The sequence below is a fragment of the Somniosus microcephalus genome, chromosome 11, assembly GCF_052327205.1.
Source record: "Somniosus microcephalus isolate GS21.2 chromosome 11, FLI_Smic_1.0, whole genome shotgun sequence".
Lineage (NCBI taxonomy): Eukaryota > Metazoa > Chordata > Chondrichthyes > Squaliformes > Somniosidae > Somniosus > Somniosus microcephalus.
This window is the reverse complement of record NC_140997.1, coordinates 19,033,919-19,055,034: the sequence shown is the minus strand read 5'-3', so window position 1 is coordinate 19,055,034 and position 21,116 is coordinate 19,033,919. Positions and strand designations below refer to the sequence as shown.

General features: G+C 49.8%; 1 protein-coding gene across 1 annotated transcript in view; it reads left to right on the top strand.

Moving 5' to 3' along the window:
• The window catches only part of card11 (caspase recruitment domain family, member 11), a 262,608-nt gene extending 243,480 nt beyond the window's left edge, over positions 1 to 19,128 (top strand). Inside the window, exons 23-24 of the mRNA XM_086000284.1 lie at positions 6,746 to 6,861; positions 12,428 to 19,128. Coding sequence (XP_085856410.1) covers positions 6,746 to 6,861; positions 12,428 to 12,635 — 324 coding nt within the window. The 3' untranslated portion in view covers positions 12,636 to 19,128. The remainder of the gene's footprint in view (positions 1 to 6,745; positions 6,862 to 12,427) is intronic.
• The last annotated feature ends 1,988 nt before the right edge of the window (positions 19,129 to 21,116 follow it).

The following is a 21,116-nucleotide window of genomic DNA, read 5'->3' as shown; positions in this document are numbered from 1 at the left end:
AGTGCAAACGCGCCCTAATCTTTAATCGATGACTGTTCATTCCAGCCGATTCCGATCACAGTGATAGAACGAGGGGATGCAAAGCAAATAGTCCCAAGTGCTTTAACTCGTTAGTCAGACGTCAAGTTCAATCAATTAACATCCATTATCTGCCTTAAGGCTTAATTTCCCTGCGTGTCAACCTAATGTCCATCAAAATGGCTGCCTTCACTGTGGTTCTCAAGCAACAAGTTTGGAGGGGGGGAAGGGGGAGGGGGGTGGGACTATCCAATTAAAACTCTTCTTTTCATCCTGAAATTGAGTTTGTTAAGCTAAGTTTCTCAGTAAAATTTTGTTTTTCATGAAAATTAGTCCTTCGTTTATTCTTACACCTATTGCTGAATTTTTGTTGAAAAAAATATCGAGAAAAATAGGGTAGTTTGGGTCAAATAAGTTTACTTGCAAAGAACATGTGGTTAGGAAGGAAATGGCATATATTTTCTTTTAAAAACGAGCAGTAAGTTTTTTTTTAAATGGTGTCAAACTTTATGCTGTGTGGGTTTTACAATGGTGGATTATGGCTCTGGGGTCCCTCAATCGGAGTTACTGGGGGAGTGTGGAGTGTAAACGCCAGCAGAGACCAGCTGGGCCGAATGGCCTGTTTCCGTGCTATAAATTCTGTGTCATTCTCTGTAATCCACTGATGGCACCTTTTCTCCCTGTTCAGCTCTTCTCACCTCAGTATTCCCAGCTCTCTCCTGACTTGTCCTCTTCTTACTGGTCCCCCCTGTCTGCCTCGACACTCGCTGACCTCACTTTGGACTAGGCACTCTGTGGGTGAAGTTGGTCATGGGTGGTAGCCAAAGTTCCCTGTAATTTTCTTTAGGCCACCCGGCCCCTTTAACGGGCTGCGCGGCCTGTTCAAAATTCCACGCATACGCAGTTTTTTTCCAATTTAAAAGCCGGCTCACCGGCTGCGCGGGACCCCTAGAGTGCGGCGCGGCCACGCAGCTTAAAGGGAACATGGGTGACAGCCAATCGGCAGCCTGTTTGACACCCAGTGATAGCCAATCAGCAGTCTGTTTTACACCTGGTGCTAGCCAATCAGCAGCCTGCTTGACATCCAGTGATAGCCAATTGGCAGTTTGTTTGACACCTGGTGCTAGCCAATCAGCAGCCTGTTTGGCACCCGGTGCTGGCCAATCGGCAGCCTGTTTGAAACCGGGTGATAGCCAATCGGCAGCCTGTTTTACACCTGGTGATAGCCAATCAGCTGCCTGTTTGACACCCGGTGATAGCCAGTCGGTAGCCTAGTTTACACCTGGCCATAGCCAGTCAGCAACCTGTTTTGAGACCCGGTGACAGCCAATTGGCAGCCTAGTTTACACCCGGCAATAGCCAATCGGCAGCCTGTTTGGCACCTGGCAATAGCCAATCGGCAACCTGTTTTACACCCGGTGATAGCCAATCGGCAACCTGTTTGACACCCGGTGCTAGCCAATCGGCAACCTGTTTGACACCCTGCCCCATTTGTTTTGGAAAGAAAAATAGGGCGGGGTGTAAAATGGCTACCATCAAAGACCATTTCAGCCACTCCATCTTTCCCCAGTTGGGTTTTCTTTCTTCTTTTGAACAACCTCTTGCAAATTGCACAAATCTCTTTCCGACTAACCTTTTTCCCTCCTCCTCCCTGACTTCTTTTCTCTCTTTCTCCCATGACTTTTATCTCTCTCTCTATCCCCCCGACTTTTGTTCTCTCTCTCTCTCTCTCCTGGCTTTTTTCTTTCTTTTGCTCCGCTGTCCACCCACATCCCCCTTCCATCATCACCACCCCCAACCCCCCGCCCCCACCCTACTTCCTTCTGTGTCTTCCCCTGGAAAAATCTCTCTCCCAACTCACTTACAACTGCACAATGAAATCCCAACTGTGCAGCCTTTGGCCCTCCATCCACCATGACATTTCTGCAGCTACCGATCTGCTCAACCACACCCTCACCACCACCTTTGATTCCCTAGTCCCTACTAAAACAATTACACTCTCACCCTGGCCGCTCGCCCGGTACGGCCCTCATCTTCGCTCCCTTAAGTCCAAGGGACGAGATTGAACGGATATGGCGGGCAACCAGTTTATCCATTCACCGCCTGATCTGGCTGGACCACATAAAGCATTATCGCGTCCTGCTCGTGTCTGCCAAAATTGCTCACTATTCCAAAATCATTCTGGAATGCAAAGATAAACCCCGGCTCCTATTCTCCACTGCTAACCGTCTTCTTAAACCCCTCTCCCCTGTCTCCTCCACCCTCACCTCCGAAAACAAGTGTGAGGAACTCATGGACTTCTTTGTCTCTAAGATTGAAACCATCCGTTCAGCTGCCTCTGCCACTTCCCTTCCTTCCCCTAGCCCACCGGGCCAAACTTCCTCTCAGTTTCCCCTTTACCCTAGCCCTGAACTCACATCTTTCTCCAGTTTCTCTCCAATCTCCCCTCATGACCTCTCCACGCTCATCTTGTCCATGAGACCCACCTCCTGCTCCCTCGACCCTATTCCCACCAAACTGCTGATCACCCAACTTCCTTTTCTGGCTCCCATGTTAGCTGATATTGTTAACGGTTCTCTCTCCTCAGGTACTGTCCCCCTCTCCCTCAAATCTGCCTTCGTCACCCCTCTCCTCAAAAAGCCAACCTTTGACCCCTCTGTCCTTGCAAACCACCGCCCCATCTCCAATCTCCCTTTCCTCTCCAAAGTCCTTGAACGTGTTGTCACCTCCCAAATCCATGCCCATCTTTCCAGCAATTCCATGTCTGAATCCCTCCAATCAGGTTTCCGACCTTGCCACAGTACCGAAACGGCTCTCATCAAAGTCACAAATGACATTCTTTGTGACTGTGACAAAGGTAAACTATCCCTCCTCGTCCTTCTTGACCTGTCTGCAGCCTCTGACATGGTTGACCACTCCATCCTTCTCCAACGCCTCTCCACCATCGTCCAGCTGGGTGGGACTGCACTCACCTGGTTCCATTCTTATCTGTCTAATCGTAGCGCTCCCGCATCATTACCTCTGGTGTCCCCCAAGGATCTATCCTTGGCCCCCTCCTATTTCTCATCTACAATTCTTTGATGAGGTAACAGAGAGGGTTGATGAGGGTAATGCAGTTGACGTAGTGTACATGGATTTACAAAAGGTGTTTGATAAAGTGCCACATAATAGGCTTGCCAGCAAAGTTGAAGCCCATGGAATAAAAGGGACAGTGGCAGCATGGATACGGAATTGGCTAATTGATAGGAGACAGAGAGTAGGGGTGAATGGTTTTCTTGATATATGTTAATGACTTGGACGTGGGTGTACAGGGCACAATTTCAAAATTTGCAGATGACACAAAACTTGGAAGTATAGTGAACAGTGAGGAGGATAGTGATAGACTTCAGAAAGACATAGACAGGCTAGTGGAATGGGCAGACATGTGGCAGATGAAATTTAATACAGAAAAGTGCGAAGTGATACATTTTGTTAGGAAGAATGAGGAGAGGACATAAAAACTAAATGGTACAATCCTGAAGGGGGTGCACGAACAGAGAGACCTGGGGGTATATGTGCACAAATCATTGAAGGTGGCAGGGCAGGTTCAGAAAGCAGTTAAAAAGGCTTACGAGATCCTGGGCTTCATAAATAGAGGTATAGAGTACAAAAGCGTGGAAATGATGATGAACCTGTATAAAACACTGGTTCGGCCCCAACTGGAGTATTGTGTCCAATTCTGGGCATCGCACTTTAGGAAGGATGTGAAGGCCTTAGAGAGGGTGCAGAAAAGATTTACGAGAATGATTCCAGGAATGAGGGACTTCAGTTACATTGACAGACTGGAGAAGCTGGGATTGTTCTCCTTGGAGCAGAGAAGATTGAGAGGAGATTTGATAGAGGTGTTCAAAATCATGAGGGGTCTGGACAGAGTAAATGGAGAGAAACTGTTCCCATTGGCAGAAGGGTCGAGAACCAGAGGACACAGATTTAAGGTGATTGGCAACAAAAACAAAGGCGATGTAAGAAAAAACTTCTTTACGCAGCAAGTGGTTAGGATCTGGAAAGGGTGGTGGAGGCAGATTCAATCACGGCTTTCAAAAGGGAGTTGGATAATTATATGAAGGAAAGAAATGTGCAGGGCTACGGGGAAAGGGCAAGGGAGTGGGACTAGCTGAGGTGCTCTTGCAGAGAGCCGGCACGGGCTCGACAGGCCGAATGGCCTTCTTCCGTGCTGTAACCATTCTATGATACATGTTGCCTCTTGGCGACATCATCCAAAAACACAGCGTCAGTTTCCACATGTACACTGATGACCCAGCTCTACCTCACTACCACTTCTCTCAACCCCTCCACGGTCTCTACGTTTGTCTGACATCCAGTTTTGGATGAGCAGAAATTTTCTCCAATTAAATATTGGGAAGACCGAAGCCATTGTTTTTGGTCCCCGCCACAAACTCCGTTCCCTAGTCACCGACTCCATCCCTCTCCCTAACATCTGTCTGAGGCTGAACCACACTGTTCACAACCTTGGTGTCATATTTGACCCTGAAATGAGCTTCCGACCACATATCCGCAGCATTACTAAGCAAGCCTATTTCCACCTCCGTAACATCGCCCGTCTCCGCCCCTGCCTCAGCTCATCCACTACTGAAACCCTCATCCATGCTTTTGTTACCTCTAGACTTAACTATTCCAACGCACTCCTGACTGGCCTCCCACATTCTACCCTACATAAACTTGAGGTGATCCAAAACTCTGCTGCCCGTGTCCTAACTCGCACCAAGTCCCGTTCGCCCATCACCCCTGTGCTCGCTGACCTACATTGGCTCCTGGTTAAGCAACGACTCGATTTCAAAATTCTCATCCTTGTTTTCAAATCCCTCCATGGCCTCGCCCCTCCCTATCTCTGTAATCTCCTTCAGCCCCATAACCCTCCGAGATATCTGCACTCCTCTATTTCTGCCCTCTTAAGCATCTCTGATTATAATCGCTCAACCATTGGCAGCCGTGCCTTCTGTTGCCTGGGTCCTAAGCCCTGGAATTCCCTCCCTAAACCTCTCCACCTCTCTCTCCTCCTTTAAGATGCTCCTTAAAACCTACCTCTTTGACCAAGCTTTTGTTCACCTGCCCTAATTTCATTTATGTGGCTCGGTGTCAAATTTTTTGTCTTATAACACAGCTGTGAAGCGCCTTGGGACGTTTTACTACGTTAAAGGCACTATATAAATACAAGTTGTTGTTGTTTTGTGCTCTCTCTCTCTCCCTTCTCAGTCTTTCTCCCCCCCCCTCCACTTTTTCTCCCCCCTCCATTTCACAGGGCACCCCATTGTGAACGATGGACAATGCAGACACAGATGGTCATTCCAAATGACATTGATTTGCCATGGACCACAGCCCCCTTGATGACATTCCTCCTTTCTCATTGCAATAAAAGACACTACAAATAAAATGGCACATTCAAGATCCACTTATGTTATTTATTTCAAAGATATAAATCAGGCATTTGAAAAGAAAGACTTGCATTTCTACAGCGCCTTTCACGACCACCAGATGTTCCAAAGTGCTTTACAGCCAATGAAGTACTTTTGGAGTGTAATCACTGTTGTAATGTAAGAAGCGTGGCAGCCAAATTGCGTGCAGCAAGCTCCCACAAACAGCAATGTGATAATGACCAGATAATCTGTTTTAGTGATGTTGACTGAGGGATAAATATTGGCCCAGGACAGCGGGGAGAACTCCCCTGCTCTTCTTCAAAATAGTGCCCTGGGATCTTTTACGTCCAACTGAGAGCAGACGGGGCCTCGGTTTAACATCTCATCCGAAAGACGGCACCTCTGACAGTGCAGCGCTCCCTCAGCACTGCACTGGAGTGTCAGCCTGGATTTTTGTGCTCAAGTCTCTGGAGTGGGACTTGAACCCACAACCTTCTGACTCGGAGGCAAGGGTGCAGCAATAGTGAGCTATCTGGGTCCACGGCCGCGGATGGTTTATTATCTGTAAATACCGCTCCCTGCCATGTGTGCTTAAGTTGAAAGACACAAGATTCTTGGTACGACACTGGATAAATGCACTGCCTAGTGTGTTGCTGAGCCACATAGACCTGGAGAGCCGCCCAGTGTGATCCCTGGTTTATGCTGAGTTAACTCCTCTCAGCCGATGGGGCGCATTAGTTGTCATCGATGTTCCTCGGCTAACGAGGGTTAAAATCACCCAGCATGTTGTTGCTTGTGGCTGCTGACCGCCCCCAAGAGGCTCCCTCAACAAAGTGGCCCCTTGTGGCCTTTGGACCAGGACACAATCAGTCTCGGCTGTGGTGCCTTGAACCGCCCCCCCCACCCCCGTCAAACAGCCTGCCGACACTCGCTAGCTTGACTGGCAGACAGAGGATGGCCACTTCAAAGGCTGTCAGTGCCCATAAACCAGTACCTCGGCATTTGTCATCATCTTCAGGGGTGGTGGGAAGAAAATTAAGAGGAAACAAACTGAAAATAAACACGGAACAATGTAATTGGAATGTGCATTGTGCTCGCAGGACCTCTTATATTAATCTCTCTGTAGGTCTAATCTTCAGCCCACCAGTATTATCAGGCATGTACAGCACCACCGTCAGTTTGATGTTTGCGACTGACATAAACCCTCATCCCTCCCTCCCACCACACTTGTTTTTTTTTACGAGCACAGGGATGAGAGCTGGTTGGTATGATGTTCATTCAAATTGTCTTTCCTTCTTCCTCCCGCAACATAGAATAAACATTGTTTACTGGAAGCTGGACTGAGCTGCACAAGAGATTTAATTAAGAAAGACATCTATCCAATTATAATCGTCATTCGAGTCTGTGAAAAGAACATCAAACGATTCAGGTATTGTCACATCCTTTCCGTGCTGGTGCCTTTAATTAGTTAAAGTTGCCACCTCCAATCAATGTTCCTGAATTAAACTTGCCTTGTAGGTAGGGAGAGGCTGAGCGACTGCTATAAAAATGGTCTCTCCCATCACCAGGTTAAAAGGCTCACTTTAAATTTTCAACAATTTCAATGTTTAACTGAGCAGTCCCAGCGGGAGGCGCTAGTTGAAGGGAGCACGAGTTGGAGCCAGGGGACACAGCACTAAAGCTTCGATTCTCCAATCCGTGCCCTCTTCCAGCTCAGCTCCCCTGCTGCCTGGGAGTGCGGGATCATTTCAATTGCAGGCACTCGATTAAGCCCCGATTTTAACCCGGGGCGGGAATCGGGCATGCTGTTAGGGTGGGGGCAGGTTAGGGCGGGTGACGAGCTCACCCCCCCCCCCCCACCACCCCATGACCTCAGGGGCATGTGAAGCACGGAACAATTTTAACTCCTGGGCCCTCATTTTAATATGACTGACAGGCTGCCCTCCCCGAACGTGCGTCGTAACGGGCAGATCACCCGCATGATGGGCACAATTTCCGCCACGACTCCCAAGGCCTACTTAAAGCGAGATTGCTCCTCTTAAAGCGAGGTAGCATCTCCTGCTTGCATTATTCATTGCTGAACTCTGAAAGACATTTTGGCAACAAAGGGTTGCCCACCCGTTCCTCCCACCCCACTTCCCGGTTTTCCGATGCCTCCCTGGAGGAGCTCTAAGCCAAGGAAGTGAAGGCAAGGAGGCAGAAGCAGCTTCCCAAAAAGCCCCAGGGCCAGAACGAAGCAAGCCTTGGTAAGAGGTAGCAAAATACTGCGGATGCTGGAAATCTGAAATGACAACAGAAAAAGCTGGAGAAACTCAGCAGGCCAGGCAACATCCGTGGAGAGAGAAATAGAGTCAACGTTTCAGGTCGAAACCCTTTGTCAGAACTGAGAAAAAAAAGCAGGAAATGAAACAGATTAAAAGGCCAGTTTGGGGGCTGGGAAATGGGGGAGGGGGTGAAAGAACAAAAGGGAAGGTTTGTGAGAAGTAAAGAGACATTAAGAGATATTCAAGGCGAGACGAGATGGTAATAGGACAGGTAAAAGAGACAAAAGATGGCTCTAGATGAAGTGTGAAATGCGCTGGCAGAGTGAGAGACAGCTGCCAAGTGGAAGAGAAAAAAAAGGAGAAAAGGTACAAACCAGAAGTGTGGATAAAAAATATATAAATATGATAGGGGCCGAGATTATGATCTGAAATTGTTAAGAGGTGTCTGAAAGGTTGGGTGCCACCGGCATCATTCCCCCAGGACCTGGGCTCAATGCAGAAGGCGGTTCTGACCTCTCAAGAGCAGCAAGGGTGAGTTACAGATGTGCAGCCGGTGACGCCCAGCATGTGAAAGAAGCCGGCCACTCTGCAAAGCCCCCAAGCTCCCTCGTGTTGACCGCTGAGGTCAGTGGGGGAGGTGATGTCCTGCTCCGCCCCTGGCGATGAAGAACGTCGGTCACCTGCTTAATGCAGCTAACCGCGACGTGCAGGTAGTGTCCCCTGTAGCAGCCTGAAGGGTCCCAGTGGCGAAGGCGTGCGGTGAATTTGAGAGCCACAGACATGACCCCCTGGTTTTACACTCTTTCTAGCGAGCTGCAACCAGCAAGTACATTTATTGAGATTCATTAAGTCCGATAACCGGCAAGACCCATTACAAGTCAATGTAAAAATCAGCTAATTATTTTAAAGCTAATCATGACATAAGGCAGCCATAACGGCCGCTTAAAAACTGTGCACAATGAGATGTTAATGAGGTGGCAGGCAGTTGTACAGCATTGAATGGGTTTAGGAGGGGACGGAAACAATGATTCCTAATTAAAGTCCTGTCTACTTAATTTCATCTCAACACTTGTGCAAAACAATGTTCAACAATAGCACACTGTAGGTTTTGGTGATCAGTATCTCTGCATTATGTGTGGTTTTCTGCAGAAAGCGCGTTTCGTGAAGTGGGGCTGACTGTGTATATTTTTTTAAGCAGCAACCGACCTCTGTTCAACATCCCACCATGGGGATGTGACGGAGATTATGAACTCAACAGTGTAGGGAACTGAATCTGCGTCACACCACTGACAGGGCCCCAGTGTGTCGTCTGTCTCGGGGGTTCTCGACCTTTTTGCTTCTGAGGCCCCCTCCCGTCTTATAAAAATTCCACGGAGCCCCTTGTGGGTTGGGGGGGTGGGGGTGTGGGGGGAGAAGTGGGGGTGTGAGGGGCGGGAATGAGGGTTCATCTCACATGGATATCTTTCCACCCACTTTACGGCGCCTGGAGGCCCTCGCGCAGCCGAAGGTGATCTCGAACTGAAAAGGGTTGAAAAACGGCGATGGGTCGTCTCGTCCCGCACCACCACGTTGTTCACCTGCGCCTTCGCCATGGCTCCTACGGGGTAATTTTGTGGGGTTTTTTTTACCCCTCAGGGCCCACCCGCGCCAATTTGAAACAGAGCCCGAGTGGCAGAGTGTGACGGGCCCCAAGTCTTTGCTTTCCCAGAGAAGCTCCGGCCCATCCTTCTCCTCCACCTGCCGCTCTCGTTTGGTTGGCGGAACGTCCACAGGCAGCGCGCGCCTCTACCGCCACTGAAGGCCCAGGCCCAGCCGCCGACCTCCCCGCAGGGCGCCACCTGCAGGCGGCAGCAGTGAAGCGGGTCCTCCCAAAGCCACCAGCTAGAACTAGTCGATCTCCCGTGGCGTGGACCCCCGGTTGAGAACCCCTGGCCTATCTCATTGTGTCCTTTTCTCCCCTTGTTGGCCTCAATGATGCTTTCAAAGGGACACCCCGAATATCTCTGGAAGAAGAATACATTTGAGAAGGGCTGGTGAGGATTTTGCCAGATTACATAAGAAATAGGAGGAGGAATAGGCCATACGGCCCCTCGAGCCTGCTGATCTTCGACCTCAACTCCACTTTCCCGCCCTATCCCTCAATTCCTTTGGTGTCCAAAAATCTATCGACCTCAGTCAGATTATAATACTCACTGAAAGTGCAGTAGGTAAAGGGCCTTGTACAGGGCCTTGGTGAGACCACACCTTGAGTATTGTGTGCAGTTTTGGTCGCCTTATCTGAGGAAGGATGTTCTTGCCATGGAGGGAGTGCAGCGGCGATTCACCAGACTGATACCTGGGATGGCAGGAATGACGTATGAGGAGAGATTGGGTCGATTGGGCTTGTACTCACTGGAGTTTAGAAGATTGAGAGGGGATCTCATCGAAACTTATAAAATTCTAACAGGACTAGACAGACTAGATGCAGGAAGGGTGTTCCCGATGGCGGGGGAGTCCAGAACCAGGTCTAAGGATAAGGAGTAAGCCATTTAGGACAGAGATGAGGAGGAATTTCTTCACCCAGAGAGTGGTGAACCTGTGGAATTCTCTACCACAGAAGGCAGTTGAGGCCAATTCATTAAATATATTCAAAAAGGAGTTGGATATATTTCTTACGGCTAAAGGGATCAAGGGGTATGGGGAGAAAGCAGGGACCGGGTACTGAATTTGGATGATCAGCCATGATCTCATTAAATGGCGGAGCAGGCTCAAGGGGCCGAATGGCCTACTCCTGCTCCTATCTTCTATGTTTCTATGTAAAATAATCAGTGTGGTGTGGTATACTGGAGCTTCATCACATCACATTACCGATTGGCAGGACATAGATTCGCGCCTAAGGCTCACCAAAATAGTACTTGGGTTTGGGGGCACAAGATCAACATTTTCAGGTGACACAAAAAAGTGGTGAACCGTGAAGAGAAACTGTGAGCGACTTAAGGAGGACAGTTCAGTGGACCAGGCAGAGAGGCATTGGATGAAATTTAGTGCAGAGAAATGTGAGGTACAGGTAGACTATCCTTTATCCGCACTTCTGAAAACCGAAAACCTCTGAAAACCGAAAGTTTTTTTGTGGAGCGTAAGTCATGCGCACGACATAACCCGAGTGGCGCCAAACATGACCCGACGCGACCAATGCTTTTCTGACCTGAATTGCGGGCCAGCTTCGCGTAGGAGTCAGCCGATATCCGGCTTTCCCACAACTGGCGGCGGCAGTCGAGCCCCAGATCCCCGCTAAGTCAAGGAATTCAGATACGGAGCAGGGGGAGCTGTAAACAGACTGTGAGCGGCAGCACAGAGAAGCAGGAAGGGGAATGAGACATGGAACAGTCGCAAGAGGTAGCCTGAACTTTTAAAATTTATATTAAATACAAATACTAATTACCAAATTAATTTAATGTTCAGAGTTTCCCAGTCTGAAGTAATACCTTCTGAAATCCGAAAATTTCCGAAAACCGAAACACAGCTGGTCCCAAGGTTTTCGGATAAGGGATAGTCAACCTGTAATACCTTTCTGAAGGAAGTATATGGGAAGGAAATACAAATGAAATGGTGAAAGGAATAGAGAAGCGAGAGTCAATTTTAAAAACGGGAGGATAGGTTGATAAAACTGTAAAATAAAAACCATATGGGATCCTCAGCTTTATAAGTAGGGATGTAAAATACTAAGAGGCAACGCTAAACTTTTACAAATCATTGGTTAGGCTAAACGTCAGTTGGCTCAGTGGTAGCACTCTTGCCTTGGAGTCAGAAGGTTGCGGGTTGAGCACAAATCTAGGCTGACACTTCCATGTTTACTATGAGGGGAGACTAGAGAAACTGGGGCTGTTTCACTGGAACAGAGAAGCTTAAGAGGAGAACTGACAGAGGTGTTCAAAATGATGAAGGGTTTTGATAAGGTAAATAGGGAAGAACTACTTGACTGATCAGTGACTAGAAGGCCTGAATTTATGATCATCACCAAAGGAATGAAGAGCGAGGTCAGGGGAATTTTTTTTAATGATGTAAAGAGTTGTTAAGGATGGAAATCTCTACCAGAACAAAGAAGCGAAAGCAGAATACAGAATAGCTTTTAAAAGGGAAGTGGATAAATATGAAGGAAAAAAAGACTTGCATTTCTATAGCGCCTTTCACGACTACCGGACGTCCCAAAGCGCTTTACAGCCAATGAAGTACTTTTGAAGGGCAGTCACTGTTGTAATGTAGGAACCGTTTCAAAAAGATAAAGGTTAAAGGATACGGGGAAAGGGCAGGATAATGGAGCTAAGCTCTTTCAGAGAGTTGGCACAGGTGGAATGGGACAAAACGGCCTCCTTCTGTGCTGTAAAGTCCCGCGATGCTATGGTAGGTCAGAACTCAGCCGTGCCACCTTGGGCAAGGACAAAGGCTGGGGCCAGACACTTCCCTACAAAGGAAGGGGGAGAAATCGGAAGGAGAGTGTGCCCAGGCCAACTCTTGCGGGCCTCTGGCTGTTGGCCATAGAGCAGCATAGGGTGAAACCTGGGTCCTTTCAGTCAGGTATGGTGTTGTGTGGCAGTGAGGAGGATCAGAAAGGAGAGGATGGGAGACTAATAGTCCCCCTGATCACTTTCTCCTGGACCTTTTTAAAATGTTGTCATGTTTTTTTTTTGCTGGCGGCGCTGATAAAATGTGCAACGTTTTCATAAAGGGGTGAATGAATGTGCCTAATTACAGGAGGCTGCCAGCGAAAGCAGACAGCGGCGAGGAAGAGTTCCTGAAGAGCTGCCGTTCGAACGAGAGTGAGCTGGAGTCTCTCCCCTGCATGTACACGACGGTGGAGACCGACGCATGGAGCAACATCAAGGAGCTCATCAAAATGATCAAAGAGAAAATCGTCGACGAGCAAAGGAAGACAGTCTGGATCGACCAGGACCAGCTCTAAGGTTTCATGGAGAGACTGCAGCCAGCAGGACTTAACCCAGTGACAAACCACCTGCCCTGCATGGACGCACAAACTGTAAGCCAGTCTTGCCGGGGGGTGGTGGCGGACATTCAGGTGGCTCTTCCCAGATGGTCAGGCAGCTCAGTTACAACTGATACTCAGAACAACACTCATTGAGGATCGAAAACTTGCGGCTTCAAAGAAGACGAGTGCCGCCATCAAAATGTTTTTTTGTTAATCGTGATTTTCCAAAGCCTGCTTGAGGTGTGGATGGAAATGACAGAGGCTGGTGCATCACTTGCTGAGAGAGAATGCCACCCAGAGCATTCTCCTGTTTAATCCTTGCCCTGCACTTATTGCTTAAACAATTGCAAGCTCCAGTTTAGTCTGGGGTTTTTCAACACGGCATCCAAAGCCAAGAAAGGGAAGCAACCGTTTGGCCCATCAGACCTTGCCGCCCCAGCACCTCTCCCCCCCGCCCCCACCCCCCACCCCACTCAACCAGTGGTTCATCCAACTATGTTTATACAAAGAGATTGAGAGATTATGTTTATGTAGAATGCTCTACTCTGAGAAAGGGGGGGTGGGGGGGGGGAAATTGCATTGGTAATCTCACCCATCTAGGCATTCCTGCTGTTGGTGGATCAAGGTTGCAAGACTTCCAAGCAAAACTAAGTAACATCGGAGTGGGAGAGATTCCCTCCGTGCACTAGGTGTAGCAATATCATAAACGCGTTATTTATAAACAACAGGCTTACGATTTTACTACTCCCAAGTGCACAGGGGGAACGTTCTCTGTATGGGTTAAAACCTTTCATAAAAGGAGGAGACGTAGAGGAGTCAAGGAAGGAAAAATACTGCAAATATTACGGGGTAGAATTTCCATGCGGGTTCCCTGATCTCCCACTGTACGGTGGGCAGAGATCCCATGGCATAAACTCTAGAGGCCTGGAAATTGCGGTCGGAGGCTTGCCGCCCATGTATGCCTCCAAACACGAGAAAACTCCGTGCTTACCTGCTGCCTCCGGAGCTTCGGACTCTTGCGGTCCTGGGCCTGCGGGCGCACGCCTGCGTAAAGGCCCACGGATCCCGGGGCGCACGGAGTTCGCAAGCGTCCCTGGGATCACGTGGGCCAGGCCAACCAATGACAAAGGGGGATTCCTATGATGCTTCTGGGAATTCCATTTACCTACTGAATCCCCGTAAGCATAATAGAAATCAACTAAATAATACAATTTCACAACACTGGAATAAAACTAAATGATCACAGGTTCAAAATTAATTAAAATACCATTTAAAATAAAAATTTAATTTTTTTGAAAAATAAATTTAAACATTTTTAACCGGGGCAAAAATTGACCTAAACTAATTTTAAATGTAAGTGAATGTTTAAATCATTTTTAAAATGTTATTTTAACATTTATTTAAACCCTTACGCTGGTTAAAGGCAGCCTTATGCCTGCTTTTACCAGGCGTTAGGGTTTGGTGGGTATTGGCTGGGCAGCGGTTGGGTAAATGGCCCAGTCCTGCACCGGAGAAAGTGAATTTCCAACGGATGCGGACGCTCTGCCAAGGAGAAACTTGACAGATCGCAGGTTCTGGGTTTTCGCGCGTGCGCATCGCACGCAGAAACCCACAACCTGCGGGGCACTTACGACGACGCACACTGTGCCGTGACCCCATAACATCCGGGCCAGTATCTCCGTTCCTCGGGGGTTTTGACCAAAGTTAAAATGGGACATTGGAAGAGCATTGCCGTTAATGTTGAGACTATCCATTCAGTTACCTCTGCCCCATCCACCCGTTGCCCGCACCCACCAACTCAAACTCCCTCCGAGGTTTCTACCCTGCCCGAGCCCTGAACCCGCAACTTTCTCTAGCCTCTCTATCTCCCCACATGCCCTCTCCAACCTCTTCTTGTCCATGAGATCCACCAACTGCTTCCTCGACCCTGTTCCCAGTAAACTGCTGATCACCCAACTTCCCTTCCTGGTTCCCATGCTAGCTGACATTGTAAACGGTTCCCTCTCCACGGGTACCATCCCCCTTCCTTTCAAAACTGCCTTCTTCAACGTCCTCCTCTAAAAACCCACCCTCGACCTCCCTGTGCTTACAAACTACCACCTTATCTCCAACCTCCTTTTCCTCTCCAAAGTCTTTGAACATGTTGTCACCTTCCAAATCGGTGCCCATTTTCCAGCAACTCCACATTTGAATCTCTCCAATCAGGTTTCCACCCTGGTCACAGCACTGAAACGGCCTTTATCAAAGTCGCAAATGACAGCCTCTCCTCGTTCTTCTTGATCTCTCTGCGGCCTTTGACATGCTCGACTGCACCATCCTCCTCCAACACCTCTCCTCCAGCTAAGTGGTCCTCTTTTGTTGAACCAATTAACTGTAAATTAATAGAACTTTAAATAAAACTTATTAAATTTAAATTACATTGGCCGGGGTGATGATGCACTCCAGCCCCCGCGGTGCCCACCGGTCTCGGAAGGCCTCAAGTGTGCCGACGGACACCACGTGCTCCATCTCCAGGGCCACCCAGGCACGAACATAGCCGCGGAAGCGAGGCAGGCAATCGGGCCGTGAGACCCCCTCGACCGCCCACTGCCTGCACCTGTTAATGGCCATTTTGGCCAGGCCCAGGAGCAGTCCTACGAGGAGGTCCTCCGACCCGCCCGCTCCCCTCCGCACTGGGTGACCGAAGATCAGGAGCGTGGGACTGAAGTGCAGCCAAAAATCGAGGCGCAGCCCCTTCAAATAATGGAAGAGGGGCTGCAACCTCTCACATTCAATATAGACATGGAACACGGACTCCTCCAGGCCGCAAAAAAGGCAGGCGGCCTGGGAGTCTGTAAACCTATTAAAAGCTTATTGCACAGGACTGCTCTATGCAACACCCTCCAGGCCAAGTCCCCAATAGAAAAGGGGAGGACTCCCGCGTAGAGAGCCCTCCACTGGGGACCTCCGCCCCTGCCGGACTGCAAGATGGCACGCCAAGGCATGTCCGGGCGGCAGGCGAAGATGGCAAAGTGGAGAGTGTGCAGGAGCAGCCCGTACAGGAAACCCCTCCGCGCAGAGCTAAAGGGCACGGAGGGTATTTCCCCGAGACGGCTCAAGTTGTGAGGCGCCGGTTCTCCAGCTAAGTGGTGCGGCCCATCGCTTGGTTCCACTCTTACCTATCCAATCATAACCCGAGCATCTCCAGCAATGGCTTCTCCTCCCGCCCCCACGCCATTATCTCTGGAGTCCCCTATCCCTGGCCCCAGCTCCTCTTCCTCAACTGCATGCTGCCCCTTGGCAACATCATACATCAGGCATCAGTTTCCACATGTATGTTGACCTCATCCAGTTCCATCTCTCCACTAACTCTATCGACCCCTCCACTGCCTCTGTCTTGTCCGACATCCATTCCTGCATTTTCCTCCAGTCACAGGTTGTAACCTCGGCATCCTGTTTGACCCCCCCAAGCTCAGCTCCGGACCCCATATCCCCTCCGTCACAAACGCTGCCTATTTCCCCCCTATGTAGGGTCCTTCCTAAAACCTACCTCTTTGACCAAGCATTTGGTCACTCCTCCTGTCATGTCTCCTTCTTTGGCTCGGTGTCAATTTTCGTCTGACTTACACTCCTGTGAAGCGCCCTGGGACGTTTCACTACGCTAAAGGTGCTATACAAATGCAAAAAGCAAAATAATGCAGAAGCTGGAAATCTGAAGTAGAAACAGAAGATGCTGGAGCCACTCAGCAGGTCAGGCAGCGTCTGTGGAGTTAATGATTCAATGGCAATGAATCGGCCTGAAATGTTACCCTTTCTCCACAGATGCTTCCAGACCTATATATAAATGCAAGTTGTTGTTGTTGAACCCAACAGAAATATAGAAACATAGAAGATAGGAGCAGGAGTAGGCCATTCGGCCCCTCGAGCCTGCTCCGCCATTCAATGCGATCATGGCTGATCATCCAATATGTCTTAAGAAGTCCTCTTTTAGCCGTACAAAGACTGACGTGATGTTACGCTAAAATAAAACGGAACAACATAGCATTGTCCGGGTCTATTTGGCACATTCTGTGAATTAGGAAGTGTTCTTTGGTACTTTATACTTCTGTTACCCTATTTTACAGTATTAGGTGTTGGGGAAATTTTCAGAATCCACTTGTGCGTTGATGCAAAGAATGTTTAGTCTTCGAAAACAATCTGATTGATCACTCTTTGGTGAAATTCGGCACGAGGATTAATTGTAATTTAAGTGTGTTAAATAGTTACATGCTACTTATTAGTTCCTGTAAACTGTGTACTGGTGGTAAAGGGGCATTTGGTTTCTGCTTTTTACAAAGAGGAATGTTAAGCTACACTGAACTTATTGAAGATGCACATTAGATTCCTATTGATCTGCATTCTTCTCGAGTGATGTATACTTAAAGCTCCATTGTTCCTAATGTTTTGTGCCAGCAGTTCTGAGATGTGTGGAATTTAGTTAAGAAGATATAAAATGAGCAGGTTGCTGTGTAAGCATGTAATATAACAAATGACCTGAGAGTGCATCTGAAGCAGTATTGCCTGTTTCTTGGCAAATACTCAATGGACCGTTGTTGAGACAGCATCAGAATGAATGTAATTGCGGCTGGTGTCACAACTGCCCATGACACTAGTGTCAGTCTCTGCCCTTCCCCGCCCCACGAGCTTGGGTCACATCCCGTCCCTGTAGAAACAGATGAAGGTCCTTTCTTAGCGACAGGTTTTTTTTTTTGGAAGGTCCCAGGGATTGACGTTTGGGCAGCCTCAACCGTATCCCACATTGCCGAGATGCCTAGATTTTGATGGCAGCACCTAGTCTGGGCTACTGCCGCATGTGATTTGGTTGAAGGTGGGTTTATGGCCAATGGGACCCTGACTCCTTCTGGTCACGTGTGGTTCGGCAAAAAAGCGCTACTCCGAACTTGTGCGGCCATGCTTTAAATAAATGGTGCTTGCTGTGACACAGGCCTCGTAATCTGCTTGAGCCTAATAGGTCAGGCGAGCTCAGTTTTACTCCAGGCTTGCCTGCAATCCTCAGGGGTCAAAACAGAGAGGACGTTGAAAGGTTGATATTGGCCCATGATTTACTTCCGCTTAGGCCAAATCCAGCCACGGTTGCCATGACACTGAGTAGCATAATCCTGGATCAATCATTGCTGGTTGGCCAATATCTTCACTGGTGCAAAGTTCCATACCCTCAGTGGTGCCAGCCTTCATCTTAAACCTTTTTGAGAATCGTAGCAGCGTTGTTGCACTAAAATTCCAAAAACATGATCCAGTGCCTTGGGAAGTTTTACTACGTTAAAGGCGCTATACAAATACAAGTTGTTGTTGGAATGAACTCACCTCTTCAGGAGAATAATCTGAATGAGGAAGGCTCCCTCGTTTTCTACTTTTCCCATAGAGTAAAACCCTCCCTTCAGACATGAATGTAAACAAGGAGTGCACAGATCAATTCATTTTTGTAGCATTTTTATTTGATAAGCATAGGTCATTAGGTGAATGTGTTAAAGAAAAGAAAATATATGGTAAAGAGTTTTCAGGCTCAGTATGTTCTGTAAATGTAATCATTTGTTTACAGAATTGTAATGATAATCTATATATATAAAAGGATCGTTCTGTCTATCTGTCTGTCTGTCATTCTGTCCTTCTGTCTGTCTGTGTCACGTGTGCGTCTGTCGGGCTATGCGCTCGAAAGTTACAGGGCGTACCTACGCGTGCGTTATGTCGAAAGAAAGCTTACCTTTCCAAAACGGTCTTAAGCATATTTACGTTTCGGCCGGGCTAAAATCGCGCCGCGGTATCCGAAAAACCTTCAACATTCCGCTCATTAGCATCTCATTATCCGCTCATTAGCGACAGAGTGACCTCGAGGTCGACCAATCGTACGCCGGCTTGCTGCCGCGTGCGGCCGGGCCCTCCTACGGTCGAGTGACGGGACGATTGACCAATCCTACGCTTTGGTCACCTGACGGTCGACCAATCAGTGCGTGTGTGGGCGGGCCTTATCATTCTGAACCGAGGTGAGTAGCCGCCATCTTGCTTCCATTCTTTTTCCTGCTTTCTGCGTCTTTCTTTTCAAATATACATTTCCAGCAAAATAAAATTGAATTTATTAAATTGTTTTTTAAAAAATCACTCATTTGTAAATATTTTCTCTAACCTGAAGATTCTTTTTCCTACCTTTCCCCATTTTTTTCTTAGGCCTGAAAGCCTGGGCCTTTCTTGCCCAGCCAGGCCCGAGCTAGGTAATTGGGCTTCTGCTAAGCTCCTCATCCCCCCCCCCCCCCCCGCCGGGGCAACGGCGTCAGCCACGAGGGTCAGGGTGCGCGCACAGCAGGAGCAGGTGAGACGCGGCGTCTCTCTCTGTTCCGCGCTCGGCTCGGGCGGGGCTCTCGAGAGTGCGGATCTCGGCCTTGGTGAGCGGGGCTCTCGGGAGTGCGGGGCGGGGCGGCTGGGGCTTGGAGAGCGGGGCTCTCGGCCGGGGGGGGCGGGGCTCGGAGAGCGGGGCTCTCGGGAGTGCGGGGCGGGCTCAGAGAGCGGGGCTCTCGGGAGTGCGGGGCGGGGCGGCTGGGGCTTAGAGAGCGGGGCACTCGGGAGTGCGTGGCGGCGTGGCAGGGTTACCCCGGCAACCGGCCGTGGCCGTCTCTCAGCCTCAAGCCCTCCCTTCCTCCCTCCCCCCCCCGCCCTCCCCCTACCCCCTTCCCCTCCCCCTCCCCCCTTCGCCTCCCCTCCTTCCCCTTCCCCCCCTCCCTTCCCCCCCTTCCCCCCGGCCCTCCCTTCCCCCCCGCCCTCTCTTCCCCCCACCCCGCCCTCTCTTCCCCCCACCCGCCCTCTCTCTTCCCCCCAGTCGCTCTCTCTCTACCCCCCAGTCGCTCTCTCTCTTCCCCCCCAGTCGCGCTCTCTCTCTCTCTCTCTCTCCCACCCCCCCCCCCCCCCCAGTCGCTCTCTCTCTCTCTCTTCCAACAACAACATGCCCTCGAAAAAGCCTCGGCACCGCCGGGCACTTCAGCTAGTATATATATAAAATGGTCCGTCTCTCTTTCCGTCTTTCTGTCTGGCTATACAATCAAAAGTTATAGAGCGTACCTACACATATGTTATATCAAAAGAAAGCTTATCATTAGGGGACTCTCATAGGTGTATTTACTTTTTGGTCAGACAAAAATTGTTCGCACACTATACAAATATCGTTCAAAAATCCTCAAAAATCCACTCATTAGCAGTTGACCAATCCTACCTCTCATTAGCGTTGAGTGACGTGCTGCTTGACCAATCCTACAGTTCAGTGACCTGATGGTTCACCAATCGGTGCGTCACGGGCGGGACCTAATCTTCCAGTCTCCCTAAACTTCGCCGCCATTTTTTCCATCCCCACAGGGACAGCACCAGCCAAACAAACCCCCACATTGCGACTCCGGGAGCGGCAGGTGAGTTTCCACACAGCGGGTGGGTCATCGGCAGTGGCCGGCCATCAACCGTGTCGCCCGCGGGGGAGCTCAGCGGCAGCTGCCGGCCGTCAACCGCGCGATCCCCTGGGGAGCTCAGCTCGGGTTCGTCTCGGCCCCAGACCCCGGCCAGCCCTCAAGCGCTAGGCCCGAGACACGCAGCGGGTGGGGGAGCGGCAGCTGCCGGCCGTCAACTGCGCCACCCACGCGGGAGCTCAGCTCGGGTCCGTCTCCGCCCGAGATCCCGGCCGGCCCTCAACCACTAGGCCCCGCACTGCCGGTATCACAACAGCACCAGGCCTGACGCGCTACGCAGGGAGACGGGAGGGAGGGACAGAGGGGGAGGGACGGGAGGGAGGGAGAGAAGAGGAGAGGGGGAGAGGGAGGGAGAGAGAGAGGGGACAGACACGGGCAGGGAGACCGCGCGGCCCAAAATTGCCCTGGCAACGCCGGGCACCCCCTGCTAGTATGAAATAATTTGAGTGTTCTTGTCTTCGCTGATCAAACTTGGATAGCATTGCATATGACTATCTCTAACAAGTGAGAGTCTAACCACCGCTTCTTGACATTCAATGGCATTACCATCGCCGAATCCCCCACCATCAACATCCTGGGGGTCACCATTGACCAGAAACTTAACTGGACCAGCCACATAAATACTGTGGCAACAAGAGCAGGTCAGAGGCTGGGTATTGTGCGGCGAGTGTCTCACCTCCTGACTCCCCAAAGCCTTTCCACCATCTACAAGGCACAAGTCAGGAGTGTGATGGAATCCTCTCCATTTGCCTGGATGAGTGCAGCTCCAACAACACTCAAGAAGCTCGACACCATCCAGGACAAAGCAGCCCGTTTGATTGGCACCCCATCCACCACCTTAAACATTCACTCCCTCCACCACTGGCGTACCGTGGCTGCAGTGTGCACCATCTACAAGATGCACTGCAGCAACTCGCCAAGACTTCTTCGGCAGCACCTCCCAAACCCGCGACCTCCACCACCTAGAAGGACAAGG